This window comes from Python bivittatus, unplaced genomic scaffold (genome assembly GCF_059951505.1).
Source record: "Python bivittatus isolate LINGU-HERP-01145 unplaced genomic scaffold, Pbiv_v1 ctg000670_np1212, whole genome shotgun sequence".
Classification (NCBI taxonomy): Eukaryota; Metazoa; Chordata; class Lepidosauria; order Squamata; family Pythonidae; genus Python; species Python bivittatus.
This window is the reverse complement of record NW_028277094.1, coordinates 2928620-2949340: the sequence shown is the minus strand read 5'-3', so window position 1 is coordinate 2949340 and position 20721 is coordinate 2928620. Positions and strand designations below refer to the sequence as shown.

Below are 20721 nucleotides of genomic sequence, written 5' to 3'. Positions count from 1 at the left end.
TTCCCAAATATGGGAACAGGCAACCCAGCTGGTTCCAGTGGTCCAGGGTTTTGAAAGTTTTAAGAAATCACTCATGAATGGGCCCTGCGGTATCTTCCACAAAAAAAGGCCACGTTTGTCTTGTAGTCTTGTAGGAGTCCCCTCAAATGACACACTTTGGAACTTTCATTGCACTTCAGCCTGGGTACATCCAGCACCTTTAATTCAGCAAATGAACGATGTAAAGGCCATGATCTGGCCAGTTCTGCAAAGCTTTGAAAGCTTTCTTGACTGAAGCCCACACTCAGCTACCACCAACACCAGAGGAAGAGTCTGGATAAACAGAGCATTTTTGACCAGGTCTTCTTGGGATCAAATACTGAAATGAGCCCCTGTGGAGAAGTTCTGCTGTCATGTCCCATCTCAACCAAACCTGTCTCTTGCTGACAGAATTTTACATGATGGTGTCAGGTGTTAAACATCACGCTAATCCCAAAGCCCTCAAGAGTGAAGCAGCAGTGAACCTCAGCCATCCCTGGAATTGTTGGAGAGTCTTAGGCGCTTCTGAATGATAAACATTTACTATAATAATCAAGCCTGCATTTCCCTTATGGGATCAAAACTGAGGAAGTGACCATCTCTTCTCTCGCAAAGTATTGGAGCAAATGTGGTTAGAATGAATTGACTTGTAACCAACCTTGCATACAACGGGGGTTGTGACCCACCACATCAAACCAAGACCCCTCAGATATGGAGGTCTTAAAAAGCCCCCTGTTTTTGCTATCTCATAAGGACTGGCTTGATTTACCTGGAAGGAAAAATGAAATCTTGGGGGAAAAAGCAGCGCCATCAGAGGACATCTTAGAAACAAAGCTATCTGCATTATAGCAATCTTTTCGAGAGCTATATCTGGAGAAATATCCAGAAAAAAGGACCTCAAGTAAATCCATTTGCCAATACTCTTTGCAGATCTATTCATGCTCACATTTTCAGCATCCATCTAGTCAAGTAATCTTCCACAACTCTTAATTTAACTGCTTTTCAGTCTTTCTCCATCAAAGATTCCAGCCACAATGCTTGTATATAGAGAGGGCCTCAAAATGGCAAATGATTTTTTTTTTTTTTTACTATCCACACAAATAGTGCTATATAGCATATGGTAACTGGTTTGTACTTATGAAAACGTACCGTCTATTATACATCACAGGAAAGAGATTGCGATAACAGGGAAAGATACATATTAATCCAAGTTATATATTTATTCATTAGGTTTACATACTGCCTTTCCTCTAAAAACTCGAGATAGCATACAGCACTCCTTTCTCTATTTTTTCTCTACACCAACCCTATAAGGAATGCCAGTCCAATCCTGTTTGTCCAGCACAACTAACCCTTACCAAGTTCAATGAGATTTGTTCCCAATCAGTTTAGGCTTCACTTCACTAAGTCAGGGATAGAGAATCTGGGGCCCTCCAGAAGGTGATGAATTGCAACTCTCAGCAGCCTCAGCCAGCATTGGAAATGGTGACCACCAGCATTCAGAAACCTTCAGAGGGACACAGATTTCCTATCTCTACACTAGAAGCTAGAAGAGTTAATTGAGTGACAAAAAACAATAAAAGGCTTCCGCAAAGAATATCTGATGCTGTTAAAAATATTAGCAAACCAAAAGCAACACTGAAATATCAAAATACAGCTACTGCTAGTCATAGGAAAACAAATTAGGTGAAACAATGGCCTGACTCCATTCAATTGTCCTGATCAGAGATTTGCTACACTGACAACCAGCGTAATCTGATTTTGGGAACTCTGGGAAGGTTGATGACAATACATTTGTAGCTACAGAAGTTCAATACCATGGAAGCAATAAGAGCCATCTATTCATGTTCTTTGACTGCCAGCACCTTGTAAGTGACAAATGAAAAGAATGCAGGAGTATCATCTCTGGATCTGAAGCCCCTGATCTGTGACACCAGTGCATTTTGGAAACATAGAACATAATCAACAGTTAGGAAGGCTGCTTGACTATAAGATGGGATAGAGTTTGGTCATGTAATTAAGCATGCTGGCTGCACAAGGGTACAAAGAAAATCTAGCATGTTCATTACAAGTTGATATTGACTAATAAAACACCCCTCAATAAGACTTGGATTTTTAAAAGTTATATTTTTGAAAAGCTTCATATGGACAGCACCAACTTAGAAGAGGGTCTCCTTCATACATGAAAGAGAAACTCTTCTATGTGATCTAAAAAGAAACAGAAACACATATCTTCCTTTACAGTTATTCCTTTTCATCACATACGTGGATTTGATCAATCAGTGTGATTTCTTTAATGTTGGCACAGCCCTTAAATAACTCAGCAAGGCTGTATTGTTCTGCAGAAGATTGTTCTCACTATCTTCCCACTCCCATTATTTAAAATTTGAGTGATCAGCACTTCAGGGTCAAGAGCAATGTGCGTGTTTTCAGCTTGCAAAGAAAAGACTGGAAACTGCATGAAACTGACAACTCTTTAAGACAAAGTGAGCAGAAGTTTTATCTTGGTGTTTTAAGTGCAAAGGGACTCACCACCAGCAGTAAGACCACATTCTCCAACAACAATCTCACCAGGGGGTATTAAAAACCAATGAAAGGCATGAAAGAATCAAGATATCAGAATTAAGTAAAGCATATCTATTGGCTAAAACGCCATTTTAAATTATGTACTGTATCCAGCTATAGATAATTCATACTGGGGAAGCTAAAACTTGACCTAAATGCAGATACCAATGTTTGAATTAAAATGTTAGTCACACAGTTGCCTATCAGCTTTTTTAGAACTAATAAAAAGTCATACAATAGTTAGTGGGTTAGTAAACGACACAGAATTCTTTCTCTATCAGCCAGGATATTTAAAAACGGGGAGAGGTGGAATGATGAATTACACAAGTTTTTTTTTTCCAGTAAAACCCAACCGGAAAAGAACTTTCTCTTGGATCAGCTGATGGCTGTGCTGCCCAGACATCTGAGAGTTGCATTCTTGGTACATACGAGCAGCAAGGGCTGGGGAAACTTGCTATACATTAAATCACAGCACTGAAGTACAACAGGGCATCTGCCTCTAATTCAGTAATTTTCTTGACAGTTAAATTTGATATTCCCTAAAGGGAAAAATGTAATTAGTGATAAGTGACAGGCTTGAATAACTGGTGCTTCTAAAAATATTTTCAGCAATGAACAATGGTTATTTCACCCTCACGGCTTTCTTATATTCTTCCCTTGGCAACAATTAAGACTGATATCACCTACTTGGGAGTAAAGTCCAGTAAATTCAGGGAGATTTGTATTTTACTGGACAGAACCTTTTGAATTAGCATGTTAAGACTGTTACTTACTGCAACTCATCCCCTGCAATCCCTTATTCTCCTCATATTTATCCAAATCCTCTTTTTTCAGACATTGCGTAAATCAAAACAAGACTTTCCCCCATTTTCAAATGGTTCTTAAGAAAAAATATTTATGCTCATGCTGCTGTTTGAATTTCTATAACCACTTTGCTGATCTGTACACTTTTCAGCCTGAAGACCTTATAATGAACATGAGTAGTCTACAGACTAAGGTGGAGTTGACACAGCATTCCACTGTTTGTTTTAAATATAGTTTGCTGAACAAGCTATAGTACTTAGGTTCAATCCATAATTAAGCCAGAAACCATGGTTTACAAGCCACAATGACTGGTATCATAAATCATGCTAATTCTAAATTAATCAAAGTACATAATGACTTAGATTGAGTGATGTCTGTGGAGGCTAGCCAAAAAGCCTCTCATCTCCATCCTTAGGACATTAGAATCTGTAAATCTGCAGGGTGTTTTATCACATGCCTCCAACACACCTGGAAAAGGTTTTCATAGAGAAAAAAAACCCTATCATATTCATAAAGCAAATTTGTGAAAAATGGAATCAATCCTTCAAGATACTGATCCCTGTAAGATAACTTTAAATCTTCCACAATTATTTGTCACAAAGCATTTCCATGGCATATTGCATAAAACACAGAACTTAGTTTCCAATAGGAGGTGACTTAAAGAAAGCGGAGACATTTACAGTATTGTTTTCTCAATAGTTTAAAACTCGAAGTTTAAAACCCAAAAGTACTTTCCTTCAGTCTCCTTTTGTTTCAAGCCACAGCTAGAAATATCTTCCACCCAACATCTATCAATGCATAGAAACATTTAAAAGGGATTTTAAATCCCTTCCTGACACACATCTCAATGCATAAAGAATCAGGAAATTAAAAAGGCTATGACCAAAAAAAATGACGTTAAGAAAATACTGAACATTCTTTTCAAGATAAAACTGTCTCTAACTCCAGAACTGATCTGGAAAGTTAAAAGATGGGATGCCTTCAGGATGGCGTAATTACAATTCAATAGGACAGAGTACAGATTTAATTTAATAATCTCATAATTAAATGGTATTCTTGCTAAATCAAGGTAATCTGAGAGCAAAAATCAGGGAGCAAAGACTAAGCATTACACTCTACCTGGAATACTGATTTTAGCTGGCTTGGTTTAACCTCACCACCCCTTGATAAATACTGCTCAAAGCCAACATTTTGGAGAGGAAGACTTCCTGGGTTAAGCTCACTCCTCCAGAATGCGGACCTTACCTGTGAACTGCAGCAGAAACATGAGGATACTCTGCCCAAACGAACTGTTCGGTCCCAGCGAATATTTTGCAATATACCCAACAACATGCAAACATCACTCAGGAGGAGCACACACCAGCTCTTGGGTGACACACCAAGAATCCTGATCCTCTCTAAAAACCCAAGTGCCAGGAATAAGAGTAACAAGAGGAGAGCTTAACGTCAATAAAGCTACCACCACAGGCAACTGGAAACACCAGGATGCTAACGTGCAAAGGCATGAGACTTTTCACTGCTGCCCAGTTCTGCATCTGTCCTTGTCAGTTACCAATCAGTGATACTTAACAGACTGAGTTCTGGAATATTAGGGAGAAGACGGTCAGAGAGCAGGTGGCGAAGCAATTAACAGCGTGCTCATCTGTGAATCTGCAAAGGATTTGATTTCGGTCCTTAAATCGCTAGAGACAGAACGCAGTCGGCGAGCTGGGATCTCACTCAGTAATCTTGCAAGCAGCTGTCTTAGCAGACAAGCCAAACCTACCTTGGCAGCCCAAAGAACCCATGACTTCTCAGTGTTGTACATTCCCACTCAAAACTGGTGTTCTACATACCCCAAATGTACCATCAAGTGGAATATGGGCAAGAGAAATCAAACTATTCTGAGCAAAAGATCCACAAAGTTTAGCATAAATTAGAGACGAGATTAGGATGCAGAAACCACTGTTGCAAGCTACTTATTTTCCCGAGCGGCAGGGAACTTTTCTACCAGCTTCCACAATACAAAGAACATACAAACAACACATCCTGCTGATATTGGTATCATGCGCGGGAATTTGGGGTGGCTTATTAACAGCACAGGAAGCATTTACTGCTCTGTGTTGAACTGAATCAATACTTCAACCAAGGAAGGAAGGAAGGAAGGAAGGATGGATGGATGGATGGATGGATGGATGGATGGATGGAAGGAAACAGGCACAGAAAAGAAAGAACAGAGCACTACCAAAAATGCCAAATTCCTACCAAGAGTTTAGGAAGCTGGTGGCACATGTTTGACGTAGTAGATACCAAATGGCCACCAGTTAGCAAGTGAGAGACAGCACCAGAGGGACAACCACAAACCCTCTTGATATATAAGCCGATCGTAAATGAAAACTATTCAAAACCCTTTTCATCTTGTTTCCTGCTACAGAAGATACATTGCATGAGAGGACAAGTTATGTGATTTCTAAGAGGAGAGGTGCGGAGACCAAACATTTTTCAGCTATTGCATCAGCTGTCCCAAAGCCATCCTTCCTATTGTTTTTAATTAGACAAATTTTAGTATAACAATAAAACTTTCAGAAAAAAGCCATGAAGCAGAAAGATTCCAACAGTTGATATAAACCAAATAAACAAAAGCACATTAAATATCAAATGGCTAAGATCTCAAACACGACAGGAAGAAAGAAATGGCAGGAAGATGCTTTGTTTTGTGTGTGGGAGTGTGCAAGTTTTTTTTTTAAATAGCTCAGCAGTTAACCATGCCTGAGAATACCTTCTCTGCAATGGCCATAAATATAATATTTAACAGAAATATATGAAAGTGGTCTGTCTAAAACTTAAAGGTCTTAATATGTGAAGTTGAGTCATTGTCAGTTTTTGAAAGAAAACTCACACTCCGCTTATGCTTAGAGCAGTGTTTCTCAACCTTAGAGACTTTAAGATATGAGGACCAACTCCCAGAATTCCCCAGCCAGCATGGCTGGCTGGGGAATTCTGGGAGTCAAAGTCCACATATCTTAAAGTTGCCAACACTGAGAAACACTGGCTTAGAAGCTTAAGCCTAACTTGTGCTTCAAGGGTTTTATCTTCTGAAGTCTAACAATAATCAGGCAAAACTATGGAATAATCCTATTTTGCATATACCCCGAAACTCTTCTCTATTGTCATTGCACTAAGTAAGTTCCATTCAATTAGACAGACTTATGCAGAAATGTTTTGTATAACCTAATATTGATAATGAGCCCCAGGATTAAGACAGGCACATATTTAGTATTAAAGCCTTCCCCATCCTCAGAGTCTGATTTCAGAGAGATGCCATGCGCTCTTCACAGATTAAAATAAGAACATGCATAACTATCCAATTCTCATACCAAGAATCACTGACCAATGTTTTGCCGCTCACACTATATATTGTTTAAAGTTTTATCCTGCATGGTTTTTAAACCTCATCAAAAAAGGGTCAAGATACCAAATCTGACATTCTGATCACTGGATTACTTTAGTTATAACTAGATGAAACACCTGTAACATGCTTCATGTGGAAGAGCTTTTGCAAATGGCAATTGCTCAGAATGTAGCAGCAAAGTTACTAGGTACTTGCACTGGGTGGCATTATATTACATCTGCACAGGTTGTCAATATTGTTTCCAGGCTCGATGATGAGGACCGTTGATCATTCTTAAAGTCTTAAATGGCTTAAGTCCTGGATATCTTACAGGTTGCCTTTGGATAGACAAACTCTTTCCTCTGTCCAAACTATGGTGAAAGCCCAGTTGATGGGGACAAGAAAGTATGGCAAAGTCTAATTTTTGGAACTCTTTGCCCTGGATGGCATAATTGGCACCCTTTCTTACAGCAAAAACCTTTCTGTTTAGACAGCTGCTGAACCAAATATTATTTGACACTGCTTTGATATCCTGATGCAGTACTGTGTAGTTTTAAAATTAGGGTTGCTAACTGTGATACTGAACTTAGAAGTGGACAAACAGAATATAAATCTTTAAAAATATACTGCATGTACTTTTGAGCAGAGGATGAGAAACTGGGGGCCACGTAGCATCTTAGCAAGCATGTAAGTGTATTTGCACAGTACAGAACTGCATTAAAATTTAAGTATGCCCATCCAGCCATTCAGGAATCTGACCACTGCAGCAGTTGCTGCCAATCCGATGCCCTCCACGTGTGTTGGATTATGTGTCCCATCACCCCACCAAGACAACCAATTGTTAGACAGATGAGATGCAGTCCTGTGGAGTCCTTGGGGTTCTCTGAGCTTGGTTCTTTTCTTACAAACGTTTCATTACCCGGCTAGGTAACATCTTCAGTGCTAAAGTGGGAACCCCATCCCATTTTAGCACTGAAGATGTTACCTAGCCGGGTAATGAAACGTTTGCAAAAAAAGAACCAAGCTCAGAGAACCCCAAGGACTCCACAGTTCAACCCTGAGCTACACATATTCACCTCTATTGAGATGCAGTCCTTCGGAAGGCACCAGAGTGGGGCATGGAGGTCCATATACAGCAAGGACTTTAGCAATATAATCCTTCCCTTAACCCCTGTACAGGTAGTACCCAGGTTAAGTACACTGGGTTTAAGGATGACCCATTGTTAAGAACAGAGCCTACTGTAGCAAAATTTAAGTTAAATACATAATGATTCAAATTAGATACACGATGGTTCAAGTTCGTTACACAATACTACTTATACAGTATTACACAATAATACTGTTCCGACTTATGTACACATTCGATTTAAGGACAGACCTTGGGAACGGAACTTGTTCTTTAACTGGGAACTATCCCTAACATCAATAAGCTATTCCTGTAGGAACTCCACAACCTGGCCATGGTTCTATCCACAGATGATGATGATAAATTGAACTTCTACGCCACCCAACTCCCAGCATCCTAGGGGATGGGCTGGTCTAACAGAGAATATAAACCTTGACTAAAGTCAGCCACAGACTTTCAAAGGATCTGAGTGTGGATCTCTCCATCCCACTTTTCTTGCCAATTTAAAAAAAAAGTCAAGATTGCAGCATCCCCCCCCCCCCACGCGGACTGGAAGTCACTACGCAGACCCAGCGAAGCAGGCACGGCTGCAATGCAGAAGCCCAGAACCTGGAGACGGACACACCTTGCAGGCGCACCAAAACCCATGCTTCCCAGCCAGAAGCGGAATGCCGGTGGGGACAGCGGGCGCCTCCCAGGCGTGCCGGGACGGCAGCTCCCTTGGTTCCCAGCCAGCAAGGCCCACATGCCCTCCTCCAGATCTGCCGGGAGGGCTGGGGACCAGGGGAGTTGTAGTCCCAGGGCACCCGGAGGGTCGGACGGCTGGCTCAGGCCGTTGGGGCGTCCCTTTCGGACCGGAGGGAGGTGGCCAAGCAGGACCTGCTCCGCCACAGCCCTCACCTTGCCTTCCCACGCGTCCGCCGTCCGGTCCCACCGGCTTCCGGCCGCGACTCCCCAGAGACATCGGGGTCTTCGCCCGCGGCTGCTCCACCGCTCCCGCCCCGCCGGCCAGGCCTCGCCCGCTCCTGCAGCCCCGCCCCCAAGCAGCCCGCGCGCGCCCCCATTGGCGGTTGGTCTCTAGGGGCGCGGCCGCATGATGGAAATGTCGCCGCCGCGCGGAAGGCAGGTTCTGCTCCGCGCTCGCTTGATTGGCTACTCGAGGGGCTACGTCGCCATATGCCTCGGGCTTCTGGGCAATGTAGTTTCAGAGAGGCTTTTTGGTGGGGCACAGGGACTAGGATGGAGGAGCCTCATCTGGGCTGCGCCCCCTCTTTTTCTCCCTGCTGGAATCGGGTGATGGGAGTTGTAGGCTGGGGAGGATGGGTTACAGCTATTACCAAAGGCTTAACCGCAGGCTATTGGCTTGGAACAAATTTTAAAGAGAAATCGTTTGAGAGGAGGGCTAGTTTCTTCTTTGTAAGTAGAGGAACGCTGTCCTCATCCCGTCCATGTTTTAAAACTGTGTTTTCAGATATTTTTCCTGTTTTTAAGAACAGTTTTTATTATTGAAGAGAGTTTCAAATTATTGCACGCCCACCCTGGAAATCTGTACCCGTAAAAAATGGGCTGGATGAATGTTGCTCTTTTGTTCATGTCAACAGCCTTTCTCATGGTGATTCCTCTGTAAAAGCTGTATAGCGCTGGGCTTCCTTAAGATATTATGAAGTCCAGCCAATCCTAAAAGGAGTAGCTTTTGTGGCTTCCGTTCAGATTATCAGTAGATGGGCAGCACCCTTTATCTACAATGTTTGGGGTGCATTTCAGAACACACACAAGTTGGAGCAAGGCGGGAGGGGCATTGCAAGAAGTAATATGCAAAGGAAATAGGAACAGGGAATACAAAAGAACAGTGAGAGCTAGGAAAGGATTCGGTGTGCCTGTTGGAAACACTGAGATTTTAGAAAGTGGTTTTCTACAAAACAGCCACTCTTGTTTAAAACCATCTATGAAAATGTCTTCGGTGACTGTGGCACCTCTAAGCTCCTGAGTCCTGCCTGAAGTATTACAGAAGGATGTTCTCTGTGCTGGGCCCCTGTTCTGACATGCTTGGGAGGTGGGTCGGTGGCTCCACCCCAGCTATGCATCTGTTCTTGCTGGAGAAGAGTATGGATACCCTTTATTGATGCTTTCTTCCGTATCTGGGAGGGTTGAGAAAGGAATGGAAGGGAGAATAGATAGAAACAATGAAGAGATAGAAGGCAAGCCCATTGGCAGCTTAGCTCATACATTGAAACTTAGTCCAGGTATTGAGAAACCTGGGAAGAAGTGTTTCAAATCGTTCAAAAATATGCCACCTTAATGAACTTACTGTCATAGGGGTAGGAAATTCCTCTTATAGTTTTCAAAATTCTATACTTATGCCCACAATTCTATATTTACGCCCAGATCAGCATCAAACTCCATTGGATTGGGCAGCCAATACAGAGGGAGAGAAGTTTGGAAACTGTAAGAGGAATTTCCTACCCCTATGACGGTGAGTTCATTAAGGTGGCCATCTGCTGGTCTATGACCGAAATAAAATTGATTGATTCATTCATTAAGGTGGCATATTTTTGAACGATTTGAAACGCTTCTTCCCAGGTTTCTCAACACCTGGACTAAGTTTCAATTTATGAGCTAAGCTGGATATAATTATATAAATAAATAAATTATTTATAAATAAATAAATAAATGGCATGTTATTGAAGTCAGTATAATTCTTGCCCAGCTATGTGGGGCTTGACCATATCTGAAGAAATAAAATGAGACTGTGAGGCGGGGTTGTCCTCTGGGCCTGAACAGAAATCTCTGGATGCATATACCCTAAATGTAGTGCTCCCAAAAAAGGCCCTTTTTCTTACATGGAACCTAATTGCAACTTCTCCCACCAATTCTTTTTTATCAGGGTGCCTTTTAGAACAAGTTTGTTCATTGTTTAAACTCCATAGTCATTATAATGTGTTAGGAACATAATGGAAGTTCACACACCTACACATACACATACTTTGAGGTCATCTGCAGAGGACAGACTATTTTTCAAATACTCTTGAAGAGCTAAATGCAGTAATGCTGCAGGAAGCTGCTGCTTCTCACGTTGTCTGGAAACTGGGGGAGGGACTAGGCATGGCAATAACAATACTGTATGTGCTTTGAGAGGCTACTGAGCTGAAGGCTGCAGGAGAAGCGGACTAGGCTGGCTAAGGATGGACCCAGTGCTTCACCTCCTGGTTTTTGAACTTCTACCAACTGGCTACCCAACTCGGGGCATCTTTTTGAAAAACAGTTCCAAGGATCTGCATTTACACTGATTTTTAAGGGCAGCTTTAGCGACTCTGCACCCACTGTGCTCCAGAAAAGGATCATCAGCATGGGAAGTGTTAGCTTTGGAGTAATTCTTGCTATTCTGGCTTCACTCATTATGCTCATCAATTGTGCTGTGGTTATTGCACTGGTGCGGCTGATCTGGAAGGACCGTTGCCGTGGTCTGTGCTTTGTTTTAAACCTCGCTATCTCTGACTCCTTGGTGGGCTTTACCATCACAGGTCTGGTTACGGAAGAGCTGTCTGGTCCTGAGCACCAGACTCCCCAGCAGTACTGTGTCTTGCGAATGGCTTGCATCACCTGTCCCTCAGCCGCCTCCATCTTCACCGTGATTCTGGTCACCTTTGACCGATACTTGGCTATTAAGCATCCTTTCCGTTACTTCAAAATCATGGGCGGCCCAGTTGTTGGGATTTGCATTGGAGGGCCCTGGGTGCTGGCCTGCTTGATTGGTTTCCTCCCTATGATGGTTCATGGCTTCCAGCAGAAGAGCTACCAAGGTCAGTGCACCTTCTTTGGAGTGTTTCAGCCCACGTACACGCTCATGGTCTTCTGCGTCAGCTTCTTCCCGGCTTTCTTTATCTTCCTCTACTTCCATTGCTACTTGCTCAAGATTGCTTCTTTGCACATCCAGCACATCCGAGAACTGGAACCCGTTGGCCTGCCAGCGACCTGCCCAGCCTCTCACCCTTCCAACGATACCAAGGCCCTGCGTACGGTGGGCATCCTAGTTGGTTGCTTTGCCCTCCTCTGGTCCCCCTTCTTTGTTGTGAGCATTGTCCAGGTTGCCTGCCAGCGCTGTTACCTGCATCGCCTCCTTGAACACTATCTCTGGGTGCTGGGTGTGTGCAACTCTCTAGCAAATCCCCTCATCTATGGATATTGGCAGAAGGAGGTTCGCCTGGAGATCTATCAGATGTGTTTGTGCCTGAAGAGAAAAATCTTTCCTCTTGTCCACTTCGACAGCCACCCTGGTACTGGTCCCACCCAGTCTGGGGGACCACTATATTTCATCTCAGTAGCCCAGCTGAAGGAGTGATGTTAGTAAAAAAAAAAATGCCTCCCTGGGCACATTTCCTGGTAAGGTTCTTCTCTTGTGTCTTTCACCAGGTCTGACACCCAGAAGCAAAGTTATTCCATGGTAAGAGGGTGGGGAAATCAGGTTTGCTGATCTTTTTTCCTTAGCAGTAAGAAGTTCAGGGCCACTTTGACCACGTATATCACAACATACAAAGCTATTTATTTATTTATTTGATTTATACTCTGCTTTTTTTTACTCAAGGCAACTAATAAAAAAATAATACTAATATTAAAATCAACTAGCACTCAAAAGTTATGTTGTTGTGGATTTTCTAAATGTTGGGGGGGGGTTCAGTCCAACTCTCAATGGAGTATCTTCCTGCCTGCCAGAAAAATGCTTAATGGGGCGTAAAACTAAAATTGCTGAATTCTTAACATGATTGCACATGCTACAAGAAACGAGGGGGTTACTGCTAGCCCCAAAATACTACCTTTCCCACCCTTCCTGACATCCTCTCCCCAACCCAATTCAAGCAGTTGTTTTCAGATCCTCGTTTTCTCACACACATTGTCTGGATTCATCCAATGTGCATTAACCCCTAAACTCAGTCAAACAAAACAAATTGTGGTGTTCATATCATATGTGGTCCAAATAGGTAAACAATATTTTGGCTAAATATGATCGCCTGATTTATAATGAATGGGTTCCCACCGTACACTGATCTACCAACTTTTAGCCAGGCTTAACGTGTTGTGCCATTCACATTGTGCTAAGCTCTCTCTCTCACTCTCCCTCCCTCTGTGTACATTATTGGTTTTAGCTTAGCAGTTTTGTGGGAATGCAGCCACTTGTGGTTCAATCGATAAACCATACTTAAGCAAACAGAGGCATACTGTAAAAATGAGTCCAGCCTCTTATTCTTTCTTTAGATACACACAGTTTCAGATTCTAGCTGGGTATGCTTGTTTGAACTCTACCCTAAGGTCCCTGAACAGTTCCTTCTCTTTAGCAATTAACTCCCATTAATATCCATTAACCCTCAATGTCTTCATTTTCCCCAGACTGAGCAATATGTTCTAAACTTTGTGAAAGTTCCCTGCTTGGAATTATACTTGATTAGTGTAAGCGTGTTCATTATGAAAGAAAACGAAGGCAGGGCTATGTTTTGGATAGCTTCCAAGGCCAGTGGTGGAGCAAAACTGCCTCCTTGAGCCTCCTTGATCTTCTTTCTTGCCGTTACTTTACCTATTCTATCCAAGCTTGTGCAAACAGTGACACAGAAAGCAGGATGAGAAGCAGCCTTCACAGCTTTGCTTTCTTTCTAAACTTTGATAAGGATTACACTAAGCTGGAAAGGGAGATGGTGGCAGTACCAAGAGACTCCCAAAATCTGGAGCCAGCACTGGAAGAGAATCAAGAACCTAAGTCCTAAAGAAGCTCCCATTTTGGATCATCCACATATGTTTGGATAGAACTTGGGGGTATATATGCATTTATTGGCTCATGGGTTGTGGCAGAAGAGAAACAGCAGCTTATGAGGATCAGACCTAGATTCCCTAGTTGACATGATCTCCAGCCAGGAGACAAAGAATGGAAATGCAGCTTTACTTATGAGCTTTATGGAAGACTTTGCTGCATGAAGGAGAAAGAAAACTAAACAAAGCACCATTGTACTTTGATGCAAGTGCTGGGTGGGTGAGATAGGAGCCTTGTTTCCCAATGGTGCCCATCATCCAGATTCCAACACTAAAAAATATGCAAAGCCCAAGATAGCTTGGAATTATCTACCTTGTGCATATTATTCTCCAGTTCCACTAACTGTGTACCATGACTGATGATGGCTGTTTTTTCTTCATGAGTTGAGCCTTACCCAAGGGCTTGATAATCGTAAAGGTAGTATCTAGTTGTGTATAAGGTACTCGACCAGACTGTTGTTTGTAGCTGGGATGTCATACCTTCTTCCAAATTTAGGCAATCCAAATTCTTTCTAAGTCCTTGTGTTATTGTACCTAGTGTTCCAGTGGCAATTGGTATCCTTGTTGACTCCTTCTTCCAATTTTTTGTGACCTCTCTTTACAAGTCTGTATTTTGTCATCTTTTCCAAGTTTTTGTCTTCAACTTACTTTCTCTTGGAATATCTTTTCAGTGGCAGTTCAGGAACATCAAACAGTTCTTTTCAGTGACAGTAATGTCTGGTGTGATGTTCCAGAGTTCAATATGTCTGAATTCTAAAATCTCCTATTTTTCTGCGTGCTGAGATAGAAGCTCCTCATGGCTCAGATCAGGTTGACAGGAGTTTCCTTTATGTTTTTTACTTCCAGGGCACTTATTAGCTGAAGCTTGTTCTTTCCAATGGGAAAGCTGGCTTCCACTGCTTCTTCTTTGGCCAATATGTGGGACCAAGTTGATCTGCCCTCTAAAGACCTTTCTGAGAGGCAGAGAATGTACCTCTTGGTCCCCTGGCTATATAATGATGCTCTGCGCAGCTTTTCAGCTCTTTATTGGCACTCAGGATAGCTTAGAGCAATAAAATACAAAACCAACCACATAAAAACAAGACAGTAAAACCTATCAATAATATAAATCAAACTTACAGTTAAAAATCAATTGCATCATGTTTACAACAGCCATAAGAAGTCCTCTTAACAGCAAAGAAGTCTGTTCTGCGTAGCCTTTCTTAAGAATGATTTAACTGAAAGGCAAGATCTAAATCTTACAAATAAATGATTAAATTGTATCTGCTTGATGCCCAGCCTGGTTGCAATCTCTAGGCAGATCACGTTGCAGAGAATTCTATAATGTAATGTAATGTTCACATTACAGTAAAAGTTGCATTGCGACAGTGTCACCTGCTCTGTTGGCAGCCTGCAGAATGCGCGCAACCTGTTCTCGAGGCTTTTCAGCAAAGATTTTGTCTTCATTCTGCAATCACTTTTAGAACCTCCAATTATCTGTCATGCAGATCCAGCTCTATGTGTTGCATAAATCCATGCCCTGCAGGAATCGTCCCCTGTTCAGGGTAGGGGGTTAGGTTCATTCCTCTGCCCCATTTGTCCTGGTATGTTTTCCAGCTGCAAAGATCGGGGTTGGGGATGGGGGGATGAGAACAAACATTTCCTTCCAGTGCGCAAATGCTATGTATGTATAAGCCTATGACTTGGCCCTGGCCCGCTTATACAGCAATCCCCAGGGTTTACCCTCAAGAGATTGAAATCAATTTATCTGATCCAAAGGACATTTGTTGATGTGATTGGTTCTAGACTGGGTTGCATGTGGATGCTTGTCCATGGCAGCAGCCTGTTGGATTTCACCCAGTATGCATGAAGTGACACAAGCTGAGAGCTCTCCGTCCTCATACATCACGGAACTTGCTTTCCTGAAGCCATTTTTATCCTGCCCTTTGTTTCCATCTCTCTCAGGTGGATTTCCAAATAAGACCAGGGAATAAGGATACAAGTGGAACTGGCCACAACATGCATGTGGGGATCTCATGCTGGCTTCCCAGATGCTCTTCTTCCCCTTACCATCAGCCAACAGCCCATGATCAAGCAGTGCACTCAGCGGCCTTTAAGCTCTTCCTCTCTCTGCAGTTTTTCTTTTTCCTATTTTTTCATCCTTATATAAACTTGGGGGTGATACCTCTAGGCATTCCCTAAAATGCCCAGAACCCTTGAGATTCCTGGATAAGTCACTGCATGAGCCCACTGAATGGATTTCCTCTAGTTCTTCTCCATCAGATTCAGAAGGAGCAGGAAGATTCCCTCCATATTCTGTCTTCTCTTGGGTGCCCCTACCAAATGAAGAAAGGAGTAAGCTTCAAGGGAGCACCTAGCTTATGGAATCCCTTCCCCAGAGAATTGTCCTTATTTTGACACCAAGCAAAGACAGTCCTCCTTGCTCAGGATTTCTATAAATTTGCTAACTTTTCCATCCTCTTTACTGATTGCATTTGCTTTGTTTTTAATGCATTTGTAGAAACATTTATAGTTTCAGAAATATATGTAGCCCTCCTAGAAAACTGGGTGGGTTGGAAAACAGGTACGTAAGCATCTATGTCATTCAAAGCCAGCACATCAAATGAGGAATACTTAGCTGTAGAATCCCGTTTGGAGAAAAAGGGGGTACTGCTAGCAACGCTTCGTCTTCCCAGGATGTGGTTCAAGACCTAAGATCTGAACTGGAAATGCTAAAGGGAACTGAGCAGGGATTTCAGAGGTATAAAATATTTTGCCAAACCCTCTCCTGGCTCCTATTTTTTTCCTTTATGTTGCAAGAAATGTATGTTTAGCATGCTATATGACATCAGTAAGATGTGCAGAAGCAAGCTATGGGAGAAAATTTACCATGTTTTCTTGCTTTCTTACTACAGCTTTGGGTGAACATCTTGCACTAAGAAAAGATGCTATAGTTCTGCTCACCAGGAATCTCCAGACCAGAACAGGATGCCTGGTCACCCACCTGCATTACAAAGGGAGAGACAACCCAAATCTCTTCCCCAGTGGATGCTTAATTATTCATTTGGGGAAATTTGCTGCAGGCTTCCAGATTGTGCTATGATTGGGAAATACCAAACATTCCCTAAGTGATTGGTCCCGGCTTTGAAGACAAACCTGATAAACTGAGAAGTTGACATAAACATCATACCTGAAAAAAAAAATCATAATGTGCAGTTGATTTTCTATAGACGGTTAACTGCTGCTTTTTACAAGAACAGGGTCATCTAAGGCTGCACACTTGAGGTCATTTGAGGTTAACAGTCTTGAGGTTTTCACTCTTTGGCTCCCACAAACATCCCATACCTTCATATTAGGAGAAATGGGAGAAATGCTATGAAGTACTGTTTTTTTATGAAGAAAAAGAAACACATTTTATTTTTACACCTTACTGATGGGAATAGGAACAAGAGCAGAAAATGGAAATCTAAGCCTAGGACGTGCAATCTAGAATTACATTTCTGTGTCATTGTAATAGTGATGAAGAAAGAATCCCCCCAAACCAATATGGAGATCCATTCCATTACGCTTATAAAATGTATTGTTTATAATTTTCTGTTATGCATGGAGAGATCACATCCTGACGATTTCCTGTTCAATTAAATTGGCAGATGGACAATATTTACTCCCCAACTGAGTCATATTATTACTAGCTTGGATTAGTATTTGTAAACTATTAATAGCTTGGATCCTGATAACTCAGCCTTGGAAAAACAAGAAATGGAAACTGGACATTTAAAAGCTGTAATTGTATAATGCTTGCATTTCTTCTCTATGGAAACAGCCCTACAGAGGATAGGAACTACACCTTGCTGAATACGAACTGGATTAGCCTTATTTGTGCATTATCAGTAACAATATGGGCAAGACATGCGGGAGGAGCAGTGATCCCACATAATACAGCAGAGTCAAGCAAGCTGTATTCATAAAGGCCCAAATGGAAAACGTTCGTCTTGATTTGTGGTACAGTGGGTGCAGTGTGAGGTTAAGGTGGAGATGGTCAACTTCTTGATCAATGGCCACGTTCAACATTTGGAAGGGAATTGGGGGTCATAAAGTGAGGGTAGATTTTTCTTCCCCCCCCCGGCAGAGTTTCAGCTGTTCCCCATGCTTTGCAAACCATGATATTCCTATATAAGTTTTGCATGATAATTTCAATGTATTTGCACCCCAAAATGGCAGCAAACTGTCAGTGGAGACTCCAAGGACCACTAAAAATGCTGTCGGGCCAAACGTTGCTCACCTGGATTAGGGCCACGAGTCCCTGATTTATGTTTTTGTTTTGGCAGATTTTGAGCAGAAGGTCTTAACCTAATCTACTTCACAAGGTTGCTATGAGGGCAAAATGGAGAAAGCAGCTAGGTCTGTATCATTCTAACTCCTGGGAAGAAAACCAGAACAAAAATAACCATGCAAACGGAGGATGGGAGAAAGGCTGTTGTCAACGTTCTCCAATTCTTATAATCCCATGAACAGGGATTGCTCTGCTAACTGGGCTCAGAAAGATCGCAGCCTTGAAGGCAAGCAACAATGCTTTGCAGGGTTTCCTGGCAGTATTATCACTTGGCTATCCTCGTAAACAATTCTCAGATCTGGGTGATCATAACTTTTTGGGGACAGAGCGGGGGGGGGGGATTTCCTCATTTTTTATTCCTTCCAGGTGATAAACAACTGACCTCTGTAAGCAAATCGTTGGCTAGTGAAAAATGTTATGGGATACCAACTATTCACTGCATAAATGGGGGATTGCATCGTCACCTCAGTGTGACTGTGGGGCTGCACATCAAACTATATTGTGACCAACTGTAAGCTGAGGACATATACTGGCCCAATATCTGATTTTTTTATATAAATGATGCTGCACTTCAATGGTTAGATGGCCTAGACATTGGTATTCAAAATATGAATATTAAAAATATCTAAACTCAAAGTGTTTTTAACTTAGACTAAAGGTTAGTATTTAATGTAAGTCCATGTATGAGATGTCATACGCTAAATAAATATTGAGAATTACCTTGAAGGCTGTACACTTCTAAGAAAGGGAAGCCTTTATCCAAATTTTATTAACTCTTAGTGCTTAATTGCACCTAATGATGTCAAGAAACTCTGGAGTATGCAAACATAAGCTCCGAGCAATTTCCCATTGGACCAGTTTTATTGTCCTTTGATTGTGTTTGCCCTTACAAAAACAAACATATGGGTAAGTGAATGATGCTGGAGAAACCCCGAAAGGAGGAATATTAGCAAATACGCTGGAGCACATTAGGGGGAATTGAGCAGAAATGCCATCTGTGAGAGCTGCCTGGCTCTCATCAACAGTCATCTGAGTGCGGCCACAAGAGCGTGACCAAGAAGATGCAAGTCCATCTGACCAGTGTGGGTGGAGGATGCTGGGGCTGGGAAATCGTCCAATGCCAGTTCCACAAACCACTGCAGATGGATCAAGGAAGTCAAGACGACCACCTGATTTTGTGCAACTGCTAGGTCGTGGCTGATGTCGTGGAAGTCCCAGTGAAGTACGGGACTGTCACACACGCTCTGCCTGCTTAGGGGGTGAAGAATCGATCAGGGCTAAATCCTGTTCTATTTTCTTTCAAAGCACGGGCTTGCTGGAAGTAAGACACCTCTCCCCTGAAACCTGATGTGTGTCTATTTTTATTTGTCCATTGTGTTGTCACACACTTGCTGAAGTTGAATTTCATCATTAGGATGCATTTCCTATCCCAAATGGCATCAGGTCTTGGCTAGCCACATTCCTAAAAAGCTACTTTATTTGCCAAGTGTAAACATTTGCTTATCACTTCAATTTAATAGCCCCCTTTTTCATTTTTTGGACAAATCAAATACAAAAGTTCTTTTGATGTAGCATTACTTCCTTTCTAAGGAGCCCAGGGATGGGGTCTCGAGGGAGTCCTTCAGAGCAGAACAGCAAAGATGGTAAAGGACTGGAGGCTAAATCCTACAAGGAGTGGTTAAAGGAACTGGGTGAATTTAGCCTAAAGAAGAGAGGGCTAAAGGGAGACATGATAGCAATCTTCCAATACATGAAGGGATATCATAGGGCAGAAGATAAGGATTTATTTTTCTATAGCACCCAAGGGTAAGACAAGAACCAACTGGTGGAAGCTTAACAGATCCAAAATTGAAATAAGGAGGACTTTCCTGACTATGAGAGCCATTAAGCATTGGAACAGCCTGCCTCCTGAAGTCATGGGTGCTCCGTCACTGGAGGTTTTCAAGAAAAAACTGGACAGCCATTGATTGGGATGGTCTGATTCCTGCACTGGGCTAGACCTCCATGGTCTCTTCCAATCTTAAGATTCTAAGGAAGTCAGCCATTGAGGGGGGGTGGTTTAAAACAATACCAAACAAGGGTTTTCCCACTTTCAGGCTTACAGTCGTCAAAAGCTCAAGATAACCTCAGATGACAAGTATTTATTAGAAGCATAGACAAATATTTGATCGCACTTTCTGTAGCTCTTCACTCTTTCTCCTATCAAAGTTACAGAGCTTTTATTATTGTGCAGTGATAAAATACTTGTTCTGAATGATATGCCTTAGTATTTTGTGTGTCATGGCAAATGGTAATAAATAATTTGACCTGAGGATTTGGACAAGCCAGTGGAATGGAGGCTTCCTGCTAATATTCCCAGAATCTACCATTCTAAGGGCCTGTCATGAAATCTATTGCTTTCTAGTTTTTGTATCCTCTGTGGAACAAGAAGACTCAGAAACTCATTAGTTGGAAATTAGGTTACAGTGATAAGATATGTAAGGAAGGGAGCCATGTTGGTTGATTGTAGCCAAAAATCAGGAGTCTGGTGTAGTAGCGTCTTTTCCACTAACACGTTTTATTAAAAGGCATAAGCTTTTATGAGCTGCTAAAAATCAGGCTTCTTCTGATTTTTAGTCCTTATCATATGAGTTATCCTGTAGTCAACCAGGTATTACAATTCTCTCAATTCACTGGATGAATTTTAAAGATTACACAGGTGATCCTTTCTCTACAGTTGGACTGGTTTGC

At 42.1% G+C, this 20721-nt stretch overlaps 2 protein-coding genes across 3 annotated transcripts in view; one reads left to right on the top strand and one right to left on the bottom strand.

The window, feature by feature from the left end:
• Window positions 1–8872, bottom strand: part of ENOX2 (ecto-NOX disulfide-thiol exchanger 2) — a 30987-nt gene extending 22115 nt beyond the window's left edge. Inside the window, exon 1 of one of the 2 annotated variants that reach the window (XM_088151589.1) lies at window positions 8784–8872. In XM_088151589.1, the coding sequence (XP_088007715.1) occupies window positions 8784–8847 (64 nt within the window). In that variant the 5' untranslated portion in view covers window positions 8848–8872. The remainder of the gene's footprint in view (window positions 1–8783) is intronic. The other variant, XM_025170747.2, reaches the window with a different exon arrangement.
• A 2357-nt stretch (window positions 8873–11229) lies between these two features.
• On the top strand, window positions 11230–12222 carry GPR119 (G protein-coupled receptor 119). The gene has a single exon (XM_007434564.1). The coding sequence runs from the start codon at window positions 11230–11232 to the stop codon at window positions 12220–12222; it is 993 nt and encodes a 330-aa protein (XP_007434626.1).
• The last annotated feature ends 8499 nt before the right edge of the window (window positions 12223–20721 follow it).

Coding starts and splice junctions, on each gene's coding strand:
- GPR119 (XM_007434564.1), top strand. CDS start 11,230: ATGGGAAGTGTTAGCTTTGGAGTAATTCTTGCTATTCTGGCTTCACTC.